The following is a 13,195-nucleotide window of genomic DNA, read 5'->3' on the forward strand; positions in this document are numbered from 1 at the left end:
AGATTGTGAGGGTACCTCAAAATGGAGACGTTCTCTACATCATTGCATGAAACTAAAACTCTCACATGGCCACAGCCACCACTGTGAAGAGGGAACCCATGAGGTGTGACTGCAGCATCACAGCAGGTCTGGCCTAGGGCTACCGACAGAAGCCATCAATAGACTCCTGAGCAGCCACAGGGAAGCTAACTCCAATCAAATGCTAGGTTTCAGTCTCAACAGATGTGTTCTGTCTGCAATTGAGAATAGCTCAGCAAAGTCATCATCTTACCACAATTGAGCCATTAATGGACCTAACTAGCTTCTCACTGCTGCTGGAAGGTATACTCTGCCACATTGACCTCAGTTCCGGCAGGATCGATCAGAGGTGGCAATGGGTCAACCCAATGGACTATATTCCAACTTTTCTCCTGGTCCTGCCTCCTAATCTGCCACTCTTGGACTGGAAAAATTCAGCCCCGTACCTCTCCCTCTCAAAATTACCATCACCACCCATTGTCCTCAAAAGGACTTCCTGTTGACCTATCTGCCTTCTCCAACTGCCAATGTATCTCCTGTCTCCATGTTTTCCTCTAAGGTTCTTGTGTGTGTCATTAACTCTCCCTCAACTTCCCTTTCACAACTCTGGCCAAAGTATTAAACTGCATCCCCTGTGACTGAGATAATCCCCTCTAGTGCCCAGCTCCATAGATTTATCTGTGTGTGGTTCCACTGCTATCCATCCCTATACATCAAACATGGTTCTTTCAAACACACAATCACCTCTGGGGTTTCCTTCTCCCCATCTTTCACTTCCTCTTTTTCTTTGCCTTAAGTGTTTCATTTGGCAATCATTCAAATAAAGGATCAGTTTCTAAACGTATATGATGATATCAAACTCTCCACCACCTCTGAGCTGTCAGGCTCCATGTTTGACAATAAAGTCAGGAATGAGTCAAAATGTTCTCCAAGTGATAATTATTGTCAACTTATATAAACCTCACACTTTTGTAATTTACATTTTTCCTTTCCTGGCCATTCATCGAGGCAGAATCAAGATGTACATAGCCTCAGCGCACTCTTTCAAACCCCATCTATCACACAGGCTGATTATTTTCCACAACTGCACCATTCCCCATTTTTGCCCTATATTCTTACCACCAAAGAACTCTGAGCTGTGCTTTTGTTACCTCTAAACTCAGCTTATCCAATGTCCTCTTTTCCTAGCTTCCCATTCTCACTTTTCATAAACTACAACTCATGCAGGACTTAACTAACTGTCTCTTTTCTTGCACTAGCCTTGCTTGGCCACTATCCACATCCTTGTTGATCTGTCCGTCTTCCAATGTATTGAATGAAAAATATCGATCCTCACCTACAAATCCCTCCATGTTGTTCTCCCACCTACACTTCCTTATGTCTCCTCCTATATCTCAGGTTTCAAGATTCAGGCCTTCTCTTCACCCCTTCTCCCTCTTTTCCCACATGGATGGCACATGTCAGACCAAAGCTACTGAACTCGGTATAACTTCCCGATTGCCCTCCTCTGCCTGCCTTGTTTTCTGCTCCCAAAAACCTCATCAAAGTATAGCTCATCAATCATGTGATTGGTCACCTCTCCAAATCTCGCTCTTGATGATTCAGCATTATCCTTTAATCAGAAAACGCTGCAAAAACTCAGCAAGTCTGTCAGCTTCTGTGCAGAGAGAAACAGAGCTTATGCTACAGGTCTGAGGTTCGGATAAAAGATCACAGGCTTGAAATGTTGGGCTGAAGTTTAAAATGGCTACAGAGGAAGATCTGGAAGCAGGTGGACCCACAATTTTCTTTCACCGACTGGTGTGATGGTTTGCTGGCAGGTTCCCACCTCCAAACCATTTGGAATATGCCAGTTTCGGGGGAATGTGCCCATAAGTGGCAGGTAGAAAATTAGAGGTTAAAGGGCCTGTATTAAGGTGACTCTAACAATGGGGGCGTGCAGGGCTCCTGCTGAGGCCAAAATGTTCCATCCACCAGTTTCGATTCCGATTCCTCGTGCCTTTCCCAGTACCCACAATCAGGAGATGATAGTTGTTGCAGCTAGTTGTGGCTGCTGGCTATCCTATGAAGGGGATCCCCCCATGACACCTGTGGCCAATTTTACTTTGACCTTTTCATAACATGATCAGAGGAACCTCTATCTTTAGGCCCTCACTCTCCTCCACATACCCGCTGTCCCTGCCTCTGATGGATGGGGTTGCCGATCTCTCAGGGCTGGATGGCCTCCTGTTGATCCTCCAGCTTCAGGAACACATCCAAAGTCTTCAACTGGATGGCAAGCTCACTCCCGGGCCTCTAACTGGCCAGCTCACCAGAACAAGTCATTTAAGGTGCTGATGCAATGCAAGGCTTAGGCCTGGAAATGTGCCCAATATCTGGGATCTCAAAGCCCAGAACTAAAATCCAGCCCGTTAGCTCTCGCAACAGATGCTGCCAACCTTTTCTGTTATTGTTTCGAATTTCCAGTATCCACAGTATTTTGCCATTGTGTCGTTTTATTTCCCCTCTATAAAGTATCTTGCAAACAGTAAACAGAGAATAAAGAACAATAAAAGTAAAGAGAGAATTGGACCAGTATTCTTAGCTCAAGGGCCATGAATTTTTTGATGCGATCTAGCCTGCAAACATTTCAGAACTACTGAATCTAACAACATCTAAATTTATGGCCAAATTTATTATAAAGAAGGATAATTGGCATGGGACAGCCTCGAGTGTCAGGGTATGGACAGGAGCTTTTAGGACAGGAAGCAAACAGTAGGCAAAAACAGAACATTTTTAAGACTGCAAGCTAGTGGAGTTCTGCAAGAATCAGTGTTGGCACCACAGCTTAATGACTTAGACAAAGAGACTGAAAATTATGTATTTAAATTTGCAGAAGATACAAAGCTTGATTGCAATGTATACTGACAGAAGGACACAAAGAGGCTGCAAAGAGGTACAGACCGGTTAAATTGCTTGGCAACAAGGTCACAGATGGAGTATAATGTGGAAAAATGTGAAGTTATTCATTTTGCTAATAAGAATAGAAAGGCAGAATATTTTTTAGAAGGCGTGAAATGTTGATGTTCAGAGAGACTTGGGCGCATATGTACAAGGCAAACAAAGTTAGTGTGCAAGTGCAGCTAGGCAATACAAAGGAAATTGGCATGTTGGTCTTTATTGCAAGGGGATTGAAGTATAATATGCAGGTCTGGTTAAAATTGTACAGGACTTTGGGGAGATCATACACAAAGTAGTGTGCAGTCTTAATATTTAAGAAAGGATATAATTGTAATACAGTTAAAGTACATTGACTGCTTCCTGGTATGAGAGTTTGAATAAATTGGGCCTTCTGGAGTGTAGAAGAATGAGAGGTGATCTCATTGAAGGGACTTGACAGGGTAGACAGAGGTTATTCCACTTGTGTGGGGAATCTAGAACATGGGGGAAACAGTCTCAGAATAAGAGACTAATGATTTAGGACTCAATGAGCTGTGAATTTTTCATTGGCTCTACTTCTATCGTGAACATATTTAAAACTGAGATAGACGGAGATAGAGATTTTTGATCTCTCAGGGGATAGGGGGAGCAAGAAGGGAAATGGAGTTGAGGTCAAAGATCAGTCATGATCGACCTGAATGGTAGAACAGTCTCAAGAGATCACTTGCTCCTTTTTTTAAATGTTCTTACACATCCATTGCAAATTTGTGGGGTGAGATATGTACCACTAACCTTTCGGGCTTCCCTGGCTTTGTTCCTTGCTCTCTCAGATCCGCAATCTAAAAGAGCCAGGTGCAAATGCCAGGACAAACATTTTCCCAAGTGCCTGCCTGGAAAGCTAGAGGAAAATGAAGCAATATAAAGAGGATGTAGGCCTAGATTGTGTGCTTGCAACTCTTTCACTCTTCTATGCCTGGGACCGGACCATTCCCTAGTGACTCACAAGCCGAAAATCTTCACCGTTTCGTAAGAAACAGACAAAGATGTGATCGCCACATTCTCTAAAAACTAACAAATTACTATGGTCTACATATGGGAACATCCAAGCTGCCATTTATGTATATGTGTATAAAAAACTTTTGTTTTTACCTCCACAAGTTTAGAAGCCAGGTACATGGAGATGGTTGTGCTTTTGTAAAACATCATCGACATTCCTGCTAAGAAACCTGCATAAAAATATTAAGAATGTGATTGACTCATTGGGCAGAATTCTCCATTCCTGCTAGCGTCAGGAATCATGGCAGGCAGGGGTCCTAAATTTGGCGGGATGGACAATGTCAGTTTCCCGCTGACAGGAAATTAGTTTGGAATTCTGCTCTCGACTCCGAGCGTGTGTTGAAAGCAGTTCGACTTGCCCAGGATCTATGTAAGGAACCATATTTGCATCTTAGGGCAACTCATTGGAATTACATTCCCACACCAAATTAAGGGCCCCACCAGCAGATTATTAGAACAGTCTGTTCCCCAAATGTATATAATTGGTGTGCACCTGCTGGCTTCAATTCATCTAAGTCGGCGCTGCTTTAGTTTGCCTTTAAGAGCAGTGCTTTGGGTCCTTGCAGCAAACTCACGACTCCAAACCTCCATCCCCCGGGTGAATAGTTATGGCTGACAAGGGATCATTCAGTTAGTCTCTCTATGCTGCCAAGGCAATGGTCTCTCTATAGTTTTGAGGGTGGGTGAGACAAACATAAAAGTGTCCACGTGAGGCTTTTTGCACATGGCTCTCATCACCTCAGTCAAAGAGTAATATCTCCATACACCTTCATGTATGAACGGGAGGAATACCCATCTTTGGTCCCCCAGGATGCCCTTTATGTGGAAGGAGTGGGGTGAGGATGCCATGTCTAGGCTGAGGTCAGGTGAAGGGTTTAGCACTTGCCTGTTGGCAGTGAGATGGAGGGAAACCTGTAAAGGACATGCTTACTTAATGCGTCACTTCAATCTATTCACGCATTCACTGAGACATCGATGATACTGACTGTAGGCAACCCAGCCTTGGCAAAGGCTCTCATGGAGGGCCCGTTGCAGATTGGCACATGGCCATATGGGCCTCAGCAGTCATATATGTATAGTGTTCAAGATTTGTCTTGGAGTATAGGGATAGAACAATTACAAAGCACATGGCATAGCCTAGTTCAAATTGTGAAAGTTAAGTGCCATGTGCAAGAATTAAGATACAGTGGAACTGAAAAACAATCATTTTTCAAAAGGACACCATTAAAAAGATTTTCTGGACTTTTGTTATCCCTCTTTTCAATCTGAATAATATTAAAGATCTTTATCCAGCAGCCATGTACAGAATGCACTAAGGAAGCCTCTGTGAGATAGAGAGTGAGCGCTGAAAAAAATATGATGACACTCACCAGCGATCAGTGCATGAAGTTCATCGTCCAAATTTCTCACCCATCGGAGGAAACAACTCGTACCCTTAATATGAAATAAAAATATCAGGCTTCTGCCTGTGATACAACAAATCATATCAAAAAATATTACTTTGGTAAATGCCTTTTCTCAGACTCTGGAAAGCAGAGCGCTACCAAATATCTTGCTAGCATAAAGGAAGTTGGTCAGTAATATTACAGGTGGATAAAAATTGCACAAAGTTCTGAAATTGGTTTGTGAAAATTGGTCAGTGCATTCAGGAATTAAGAGAGATGTCATGAGTTGCGAATCTTCAGAACTCGCTGGGCAATTTAGCTGCTCTGTCATTTGCTTCACGGAAACAGCATCTTGTCCCTAGCTTCTCATTTTTTTGGATTTGTACATTAATTACCCTTTAAGCTTGCCAGAGGAAGTCTAATAAATAATACCGCAAGTATCTTTTTAACAATGTGATAATTTTTAATGATTGCTCATCAATCCCTTTGGCAAAGAAGGTTAACACAGTTTAAGCTGTGGTTTCTTATCCCGACAACACATTAATTGTTAATGACTAGTCATCAATAGCTTTTGAGAATTCAAATGCAACATTAAAAAAAAAACTTGCATTTCCTTTTCTCTTTTTGTTTTAACCTCTCAAATCTAGCATTCCTTCTAATTTTTCCACTTTCTTTAACTGATTTGACTGCAATTTACTGCCTTCTCAGTCTTTCCTCTATTTCTCAATCTTTCAATCTCATTAGTTAAGGAGATACACTGTTAATCAACACATTCACTCAGATCCCAGATTGGGCGGCACGGTAGCACAGCGGTTAGCACTGCTGCTTCACAGCTCCAGGGTCCTGGGTTCGATTCTTGGCTTGGGTCACTGTCTGTGTGGAGTTTGCACATTCTCCTCGTGTCTGCGTGGGTTTCCTCCGGGTGCTCCGGTTTCTTCCCACAGTCCAAAGATGTGCAGGTTAGGTTGATTGGCCATGCTAAACATTGCCCTTAGTGTCCTGGGATGTGTAGGTTAGAGGGATTAGTGGGTAAATATGTAAGGATATGGGGGTAGGGCCTGGGTGGGATTGTGGTCGGTGCAGACTCGATGGGCCGAATGGCCTCTTTCTGTACTGTAGGGTTTCTATGCTCCATTACCCTCACTATCCACAACTCCCAAGATGCTCTACTTCAGCTATGTTAATATCCAGAAGTTTGCTCTCAGCAGTGAATGAACAGCACAAACCTTTTGTTACTCTTACACTTTCTCACAAACTTTCTATGGAGTTTTGCACTGGAATTTGATGTGATTAAAAAGCCATTTTAGATTAGTGCCTTCTTTCGAGGATCTGGCTTGTGTGTGAACAGGGCAAGCAATCGAACCAATCTAGTTGAAGAATCATTACTGAGCCGTGCAGAGTTTGAACTAGAAAGTGCCAATTTGAATATTTAATTGTGTCAAATGATGTCATGGAAGTGAAATCAGGAAGGGAAAAAGAAAGATGGGATTAAGAGTAAGTAACAAAAGAGACATTAAGTAAAAGGTTTTGCTGTATTTTCTTTCAAATTTCCAAAAATAATTATAATCTACTCTTTGCAAGGGCAACCGTGCTTTGCCCCACATCCAGCATTATGGAAGTTCTTCATTCTGAAATGCCTGTACAATTCCCTTTTTAATTTATTTATGGGATCAGTTTCCACCAAATTTTCAGGTAGTTTGTTCCAAATCCCAACATCGCTCAATGAAAACATTTCCCCTCATCGCCCCTCAAGATTTTTTCCAATGATTTTGAATCTATAAACTTTAGTTATTGGTTCATTCACTTAAGAGCGAATAATTTTTCTCCATCAACTCTATCAAAATCTCTTATCCTGAAACCCTCTTAACTTCCTCGGTTCCAAGAACCCTTCATAACAATCATTTCTCGTTTCTATTAGAATTCTGGTGAATACATGTTGCATGCTCCCCAAACCTTCCTACTGTGCTTTACTATGGTTTTGGTACATAAATGCTATTACTATTTCTACTCTCAATTCACACAAATTCATTATCCATTCTTCATAAACTTGAATGCACTGTCTTACCTTCCTGAATATTTTATGCAACAAACAGGTTCAATGGAATCACTGTTTTCCCTCATGTTGGTGCTGAACTTCAGTCATCATGGCTGGAATTCTCCGGCCGTTCAGGCCAGCGGGATTCTCCGGTCCCCACTAGCAACTCTGGCCGTGGGTTTCAGGGTGGGGTGGGGTGACTTCAATGGGAAATCCCATTGACAGCAGCGGGACCAGAGAATCCCACCGCCAGCGAACAGCACAACTCCTGTCACTGCCAGGGAACATGCAGTTGGAAGGCCAGAGAATCTCGCCCGATACCTCTTAATTTTGCTTTTTCCTTTTGTTTCATACGTTTACCAAACTTTGTCTATTCTTTACTATATCCTTAAACATCTTCACTGTTTTTGAAGTATATTCATTTCATTTTCCTTGTTTACATTGTCATAATATTGAATCCAATGACTTTGATTATTAATTTATACACGATCAAATGTGTTGTTCAAACTGCAGTTTTCCAGTAGCTCAATCTTTTCTTACCTTGTAAATACTGACAAAGGATCCTAGAAATGCCCCAAGTTGGAAATTTTCTTTATTGTACAAAGCAGACAGCAGCCGAGATGGCTTTGTAAACAGGTGTCGAAGTGCTGATGGAATACGAAGGCAGCACTGAATAAGGTAACCAACACTGAACATCCGGATAAAACCCTGGAAAATAGGTATTTTAAAAAGTTTGAGAAATAGCATGACATGCAAGGCATGTGGTTACATTTTCTATATCTCTAGATTGAATTTCCACCGTAAAATGGAAAATTGTAGGAAGTAAGCACAAAGTGAATAGTGAGTGCTTCATAAATCAACCATGTTCTTATGTAAAAGCCTGAGAGTCGGGATGCTGTAATTTATTTGACTAATGCAGCCCTGACATATGCTCTTTAAAAGGAAGTTGGTTAGCTCAGTTCGCTGTACAGCTGGATTGTGATGCACAGTGATGCCTACACCACATGTTCAATTCCCATACCGGCTGAGGCCTGCCTTCTCAACCTTGCCACTCGCCTGAGAGTGTGGTTATCCTCAGATTAGACCGCCACCAGCCTATGGTATCTGGGACTATGGCAATTTTATATTGGGTACCTACCAAGTAATGTGTAGTTGATTTTAGTTTGTTACAGTAACAGTCTTAAAACATGAAACGTTGTGTGATTCTTTACATAGGTCACTGGGAATTTCATCTAGTTTTAAAAGTTAACAATTTTCAGAAATTGTAACAAAACCCAAATAGTTCATGAACAGTCTTTGAGGGAAGGAAACCTGCCTCGACTGTTTTATACTCTGCTCCAGTCCACCACCAAAGTAGTTGACTCCTTTGGTCTGGTAACTGAACCACTATATTCCCATTCACCCATAACATGCTGCATTGAATTCCTCTACTTTGTATTTGTTGCATAGCTAATTCTACTAAAAAGTATGAATGTTAGAAATGTGAATCAGGAGATCAGTCTAAATCTGTTTTTTTTTTAAATGATGTGGAGATGCCGGCGTTGGACTGGGGTAAACACAGTAAGAAGTTTAACAACGCCAGGTTAAAGTCCAACAGGTTTATTTGGTAGCAAAAGCCACACAAGCTTTCGGAGCCCCAAGCCCCTTCTTCAGGTGAGTGGGAATTCTGTTCACAAACAGGGCATATAAAGGGCATATATATGCTCTGTTTGTGAACAGAATTCCCACTCACCTGAAGAAGGGGCTTGGGGCTCCGAAAGCTTGTGTGGCTTTTGCTACCAAATAAACCTGTTGGACTTTAACCTGGTGTTGTTAAACTTCTTACTTAAAAAAAAAAAGACAGGATATGACATTTTGGGGACACACCTGTTCTGACAAAGGCTAAACAGCCAAAGCACCACAGCCTGTCTTTTATTTAACAGATGGTGACCAGTGTGCTGTATTTTTCCAGCAAATTCAGGTTTTAATCTGATTTTAGTGACCGATGAGGATAGATTACCAAATGATCTCTGGTGCTGTGAGAAGCAGCAGTTAGCTCAAAGCGGCATTATTAGGAAGCCTTTTGAAGTGTCAGTGAGCAGTGCTGTTGGACAGCAAAACATTTCGAAGTACTTTAAACAGCCGATCAGCAAACTATGTAAAAGCTTTTGTGTGCTGTTCAGCTTCTCCTCCTCTTCAGTATATCTGCACTAGTTTGGGACCGGGGTCAATGTTTTATCTTAACACTCTACAAAGTCTTTTCATGGACATCCCTTACTGTGACCAACAAGCTGATCATTTGAAATATCAGTTTGGTCTTTTGGTCATAGGACTAGTGGATTTTTCTGATTTTTGAACAAGACCATTGATCTGAAACGTTAACTCTGTTCCTCTCTCCACAGATGCTGCCAGACACGCTGGCTGCTTCCAGCATTTTATGTTTTTTTATTTCATGTTTCCAGCACCTGCAGTTTATTTTTGGTCTTCTAAATTCTGTTGTTCTCATGTAATCCTCCCAATGTGTAATTAGAAAAGTATTTGTTGATCCCCAATGGCAATTTATGTGAATAATTTGGAGCACATTGATACTTTTCCCAGCCCCAATCTTGAACTTTCAGAATTGCTGCTTCAGCCCTGAAGGAGTACTCTACTGTGGATCAGCATAGATACCTCACATAATAAAAAGAGAAAATGCTGGGAATACTTAGCTGTCTGACAGCATCCATGGAGAGAGAAATACTTGCAATAAAAACAAAGGAAAAGTGACATTCAACTGATTAGGAAAGCAATAACATTCGAAGAAAACTAACAACTATTCACAAGGGATGCAAGCGCAAGTGGGGCACGGTGGATTTGGCAACTGGCCTCCAACTGGAATGGGTAGGGAAAATTCAGAGTGAGAGCCCTCAATAGCCATTCAGAACTCAGATTAAGATTAGCCGGGACTACTCGCCTGCTCTCTTGACGGGGATTAGTGAAAAATAGCCACGGGGAGGAAAGCAAGAAAGAAAATTACTTGAAAGATAAGGATTCACATGCTCAATCTCTTCCCTCAGTCAAAAAGGTGACATCAAAAAATTCAGTGTAATGAGAACCTGTTCGTCGATGACACAGGAATCAATGAACTTAGTAAAATACCTGGTTAACTGTTTACAAGCTATTTTAATGTGACGTCACTGTTTAAAACAAAAGAGAGATCTGTGATTGGAAGATGGTCTGCAATTCTGAGACAGGATCATCAAATCTGAAAACTAAACTTATTTTTCTCTCCGCAGTTGCTAAGTATTTCCAGCATCCTCAATAATTTGCTTTTGCGTGTGAGAATGGAAGATGGTTATATAGAACCATGGAATCCTTAGAGTACAGAAAGAGACTAACCGGCCCATCGAATCTGCATCAACTCTCCGAAAGAGTATCCTACCCAGGCCTTCCCCTCCGCCTGATCCCCATAACTGCGCATTTTACCATGGTTAAACTACCTAACCTGCACATCTTTGGACTGTGGGAGGAAACCAGAGAACCCAGGGGAAACATAGGTAAACACGGGGAGAATGTACAAATTCCACACAGTCACCCAAGGCCAGGATCGAACCTAGGTCACTGGTGCTGTGAGGCAGCAGTGCTAACCACTGTGCTGCCAATCATCAGCGAACACCCGCACTTCTAACCGTCCCCCAGTGATTAAAATCTGATGAAGGCAGTGTAATCAATTTTGGTTAAATGTTAGGAATAAAAAGAACCATAAAATATGGAGAATAGGGCTGAAGTTAAAAATTGATCTTTAATATTGCTTAAAAAAAGTTAATTACGTTTTTCAAAAAACAAGAGCATTATACAGAAAGTTAAGGAATTTAAATAACTGCTCACATAACAAAAACTTGAATGTGCGCCTAATTTTCCACCATTTCTGATTTTAGACCTACATAAGATTTCTTAGTGAAATAACCACTCATGTTATGAACTTGATTGTTGATACCAAATTGACCATGGTGTGTGACTAATGCTAATGAGACATTGCTGGTGTTATTAAAAAAGTACTCACTTTAATGCAGTAGGAAATGCAGTTGTCTTCATAATGCTTACAACATCTGTGTCTTGGGCCATGTTTGCAGCTGAACAAAAGAAAGGAGTTTTAAACATCCAATCTCCTCAATTACTGCACATCATTTTATTCTATTTTTAAGAGAAATCCAAACAATATTAAAGGAAGTGTTTCAGGTTCATTTTTGTTAATGAGTATGAAATAAGCAATGTGTATCAGATTAAAGATCATACACACTGCAACATCCTACAGTTTTTAGGCACAGTTTCGATAATTGACAGAATACCATGGAAGGGTTAATACATGTTCTGCACTCCACATCAGAGTTCCACTGTGCTCATTATACATGCTAGGTTATTAAATACACGACAATTTAATGCACCCCATAAAACAAAATGTATGAGCAGCACTGTACCAGCTGAATTTCAACTGACAGCGGTAATAAATGAAATGGTTTGCAGGCAGTAAATCAGGGAAGTAAAATATTGGATCATACATCATGTTACAAGCAGCACACTCAGATTTTGTGTTTAAAGGTCAATTGAAAAGATCTCAAGCTTCACAATGTGAGATTATTTCATGTTTCCAGCCTCGTTGTCAAAGCCAGAGTTTCCACACAGCTGTATCAACAGCTTGCATAATGTGTTTCACTGGAAGATATCCTTTGGTATGCTGCAGCCCCATTCCTAACCTCAGTTCATTTTTACCTAATATAGAAAAAATGAGAAGTAGGCAGTTATACCAGTAAGCCAGCATTTAGATAATGAGACTTAGCAGTGATAGGCACATCTGTATTTTCCGTCTTGCCAACTGCCCTTTCAAAACAAAGCAACTCAACCAGCGGATGCCGGTCAGAAAAGCTGCCAAGTTTTTGTTTTAAAATTATTTTCCGTGGGACCGAGAGACCAGACGTGTGAATGACTATCGAGAGCTCTCCTGCTGAATTTTCCCCATCTATTCCAGCTGGAGACCAACTCCAGGAACCTACCTTGCAACACTTGTACTTGCATCCTTTATGGGGTGGCACCATGGCACAGTAGTTAGCACTGTGGTTGGCACTGCTGCCTCACAGCGCCAGGGACCCGGGTTCAATTCCTGGCTTGGGTCACTGTCTGTGTAGAGTCTGCACGTTCTCCCCGTGTCTGTGTGGGTTTCCTCCGGGTGCTCCGGTTTCCTCCCACAGTCCAAAAGATGTGCGGATTAGGTGGATTGGCCATGCTAAATTGCCCCTTAGTGTCAGGGGGTCCAGCTAGGGTAAATGCATGGGCTTATGGGGATTGGACCTGGGTGGGATTGTAGTTGGTGCAGACTTGGGCTGAATGGCCTCCTCCTGCACTGTAGGATTCTATGATTCTATGAATCTTTGCTGCATCATTTCTTTGAATGCTTTTGCTTTTCTAATTAGTTGAATGTCACTTTTCCTTTGGTTTTTATTGAAAGTACCACTCGCAAGATATCTGTTTCTCTTTCCACAGATATTGCCAGTTTGTCAGCTTTATGAAAATTAGGTCCACCCTTCAAATCGCTCTGACCTCACCGTGACACTACTGGGCAGAATCACTCAAGACTGTGCACCTTAAATGAAAATCAGTTGTGTGCAGAGGTGCTAGTCTTTAAGTCCCAGAGAGCAAGGCCAAGGTGACTTAAGATTCGGCCCCCAGAAATGAGCAGTAGGAAGGAGTGTGCAGAGAAGGTAAACCTGGCGGATCTAAGAACGCAAAATAGATTACTGATCCTCAGAAGTTGCAGTGGTAACAAAAT

At 41.6% G+C, this 13,195-nt stretch overlaps 1 protein-coding gene across 2 annotated transcripts in view; it reads right to left on the minus strand.

Annotated features, from left to right (window-relative positions):
• Positions 1-13,195, minus strand: part of tmem135 (transmembrane protein 135) — a 406,938-nt gene that overhangs the window by 14,830 nt on the left and 378,913 nt on the right. For both annotated transcript variants that reach the window (XM_078221876.1, XM_078221875.1), the window contains 4 exons: positions 11,435-11,504; positions 7,954-8,121; positions 5,364-5,427; positions 4,087-4,163 (listed from right to left, as the gene is read on the minus strand). In XM_078221876.1, the coding sequence (XP_078078002.1) occupies positions 4,087-4,163; positions 5,364-5,427; positions 7,954-8,121; positions 11,435-11,504 (379 nt within the window). The remainder of the gene's footprint in view (positions 1-4,086; positions 4,164-5,363; positions 5,428-7,953; positions 8,122-11,434; positions 11,505-13,195) is intronic.

This window comes from Mustelus asterias, chromosome 10 (assembly GCF_964213995.1).
Source record: "Mustelus asterias chromosome 10, sMusAst1.hap1.1, whole genome shotgun sequence".
Classification (NCBI taxonomy): Eukaryota; Metazoa; Chordata; class Chondrichthyes; order Carcharhiniformes; family Triakidae; genus Mustelus; species Mustelus asterias.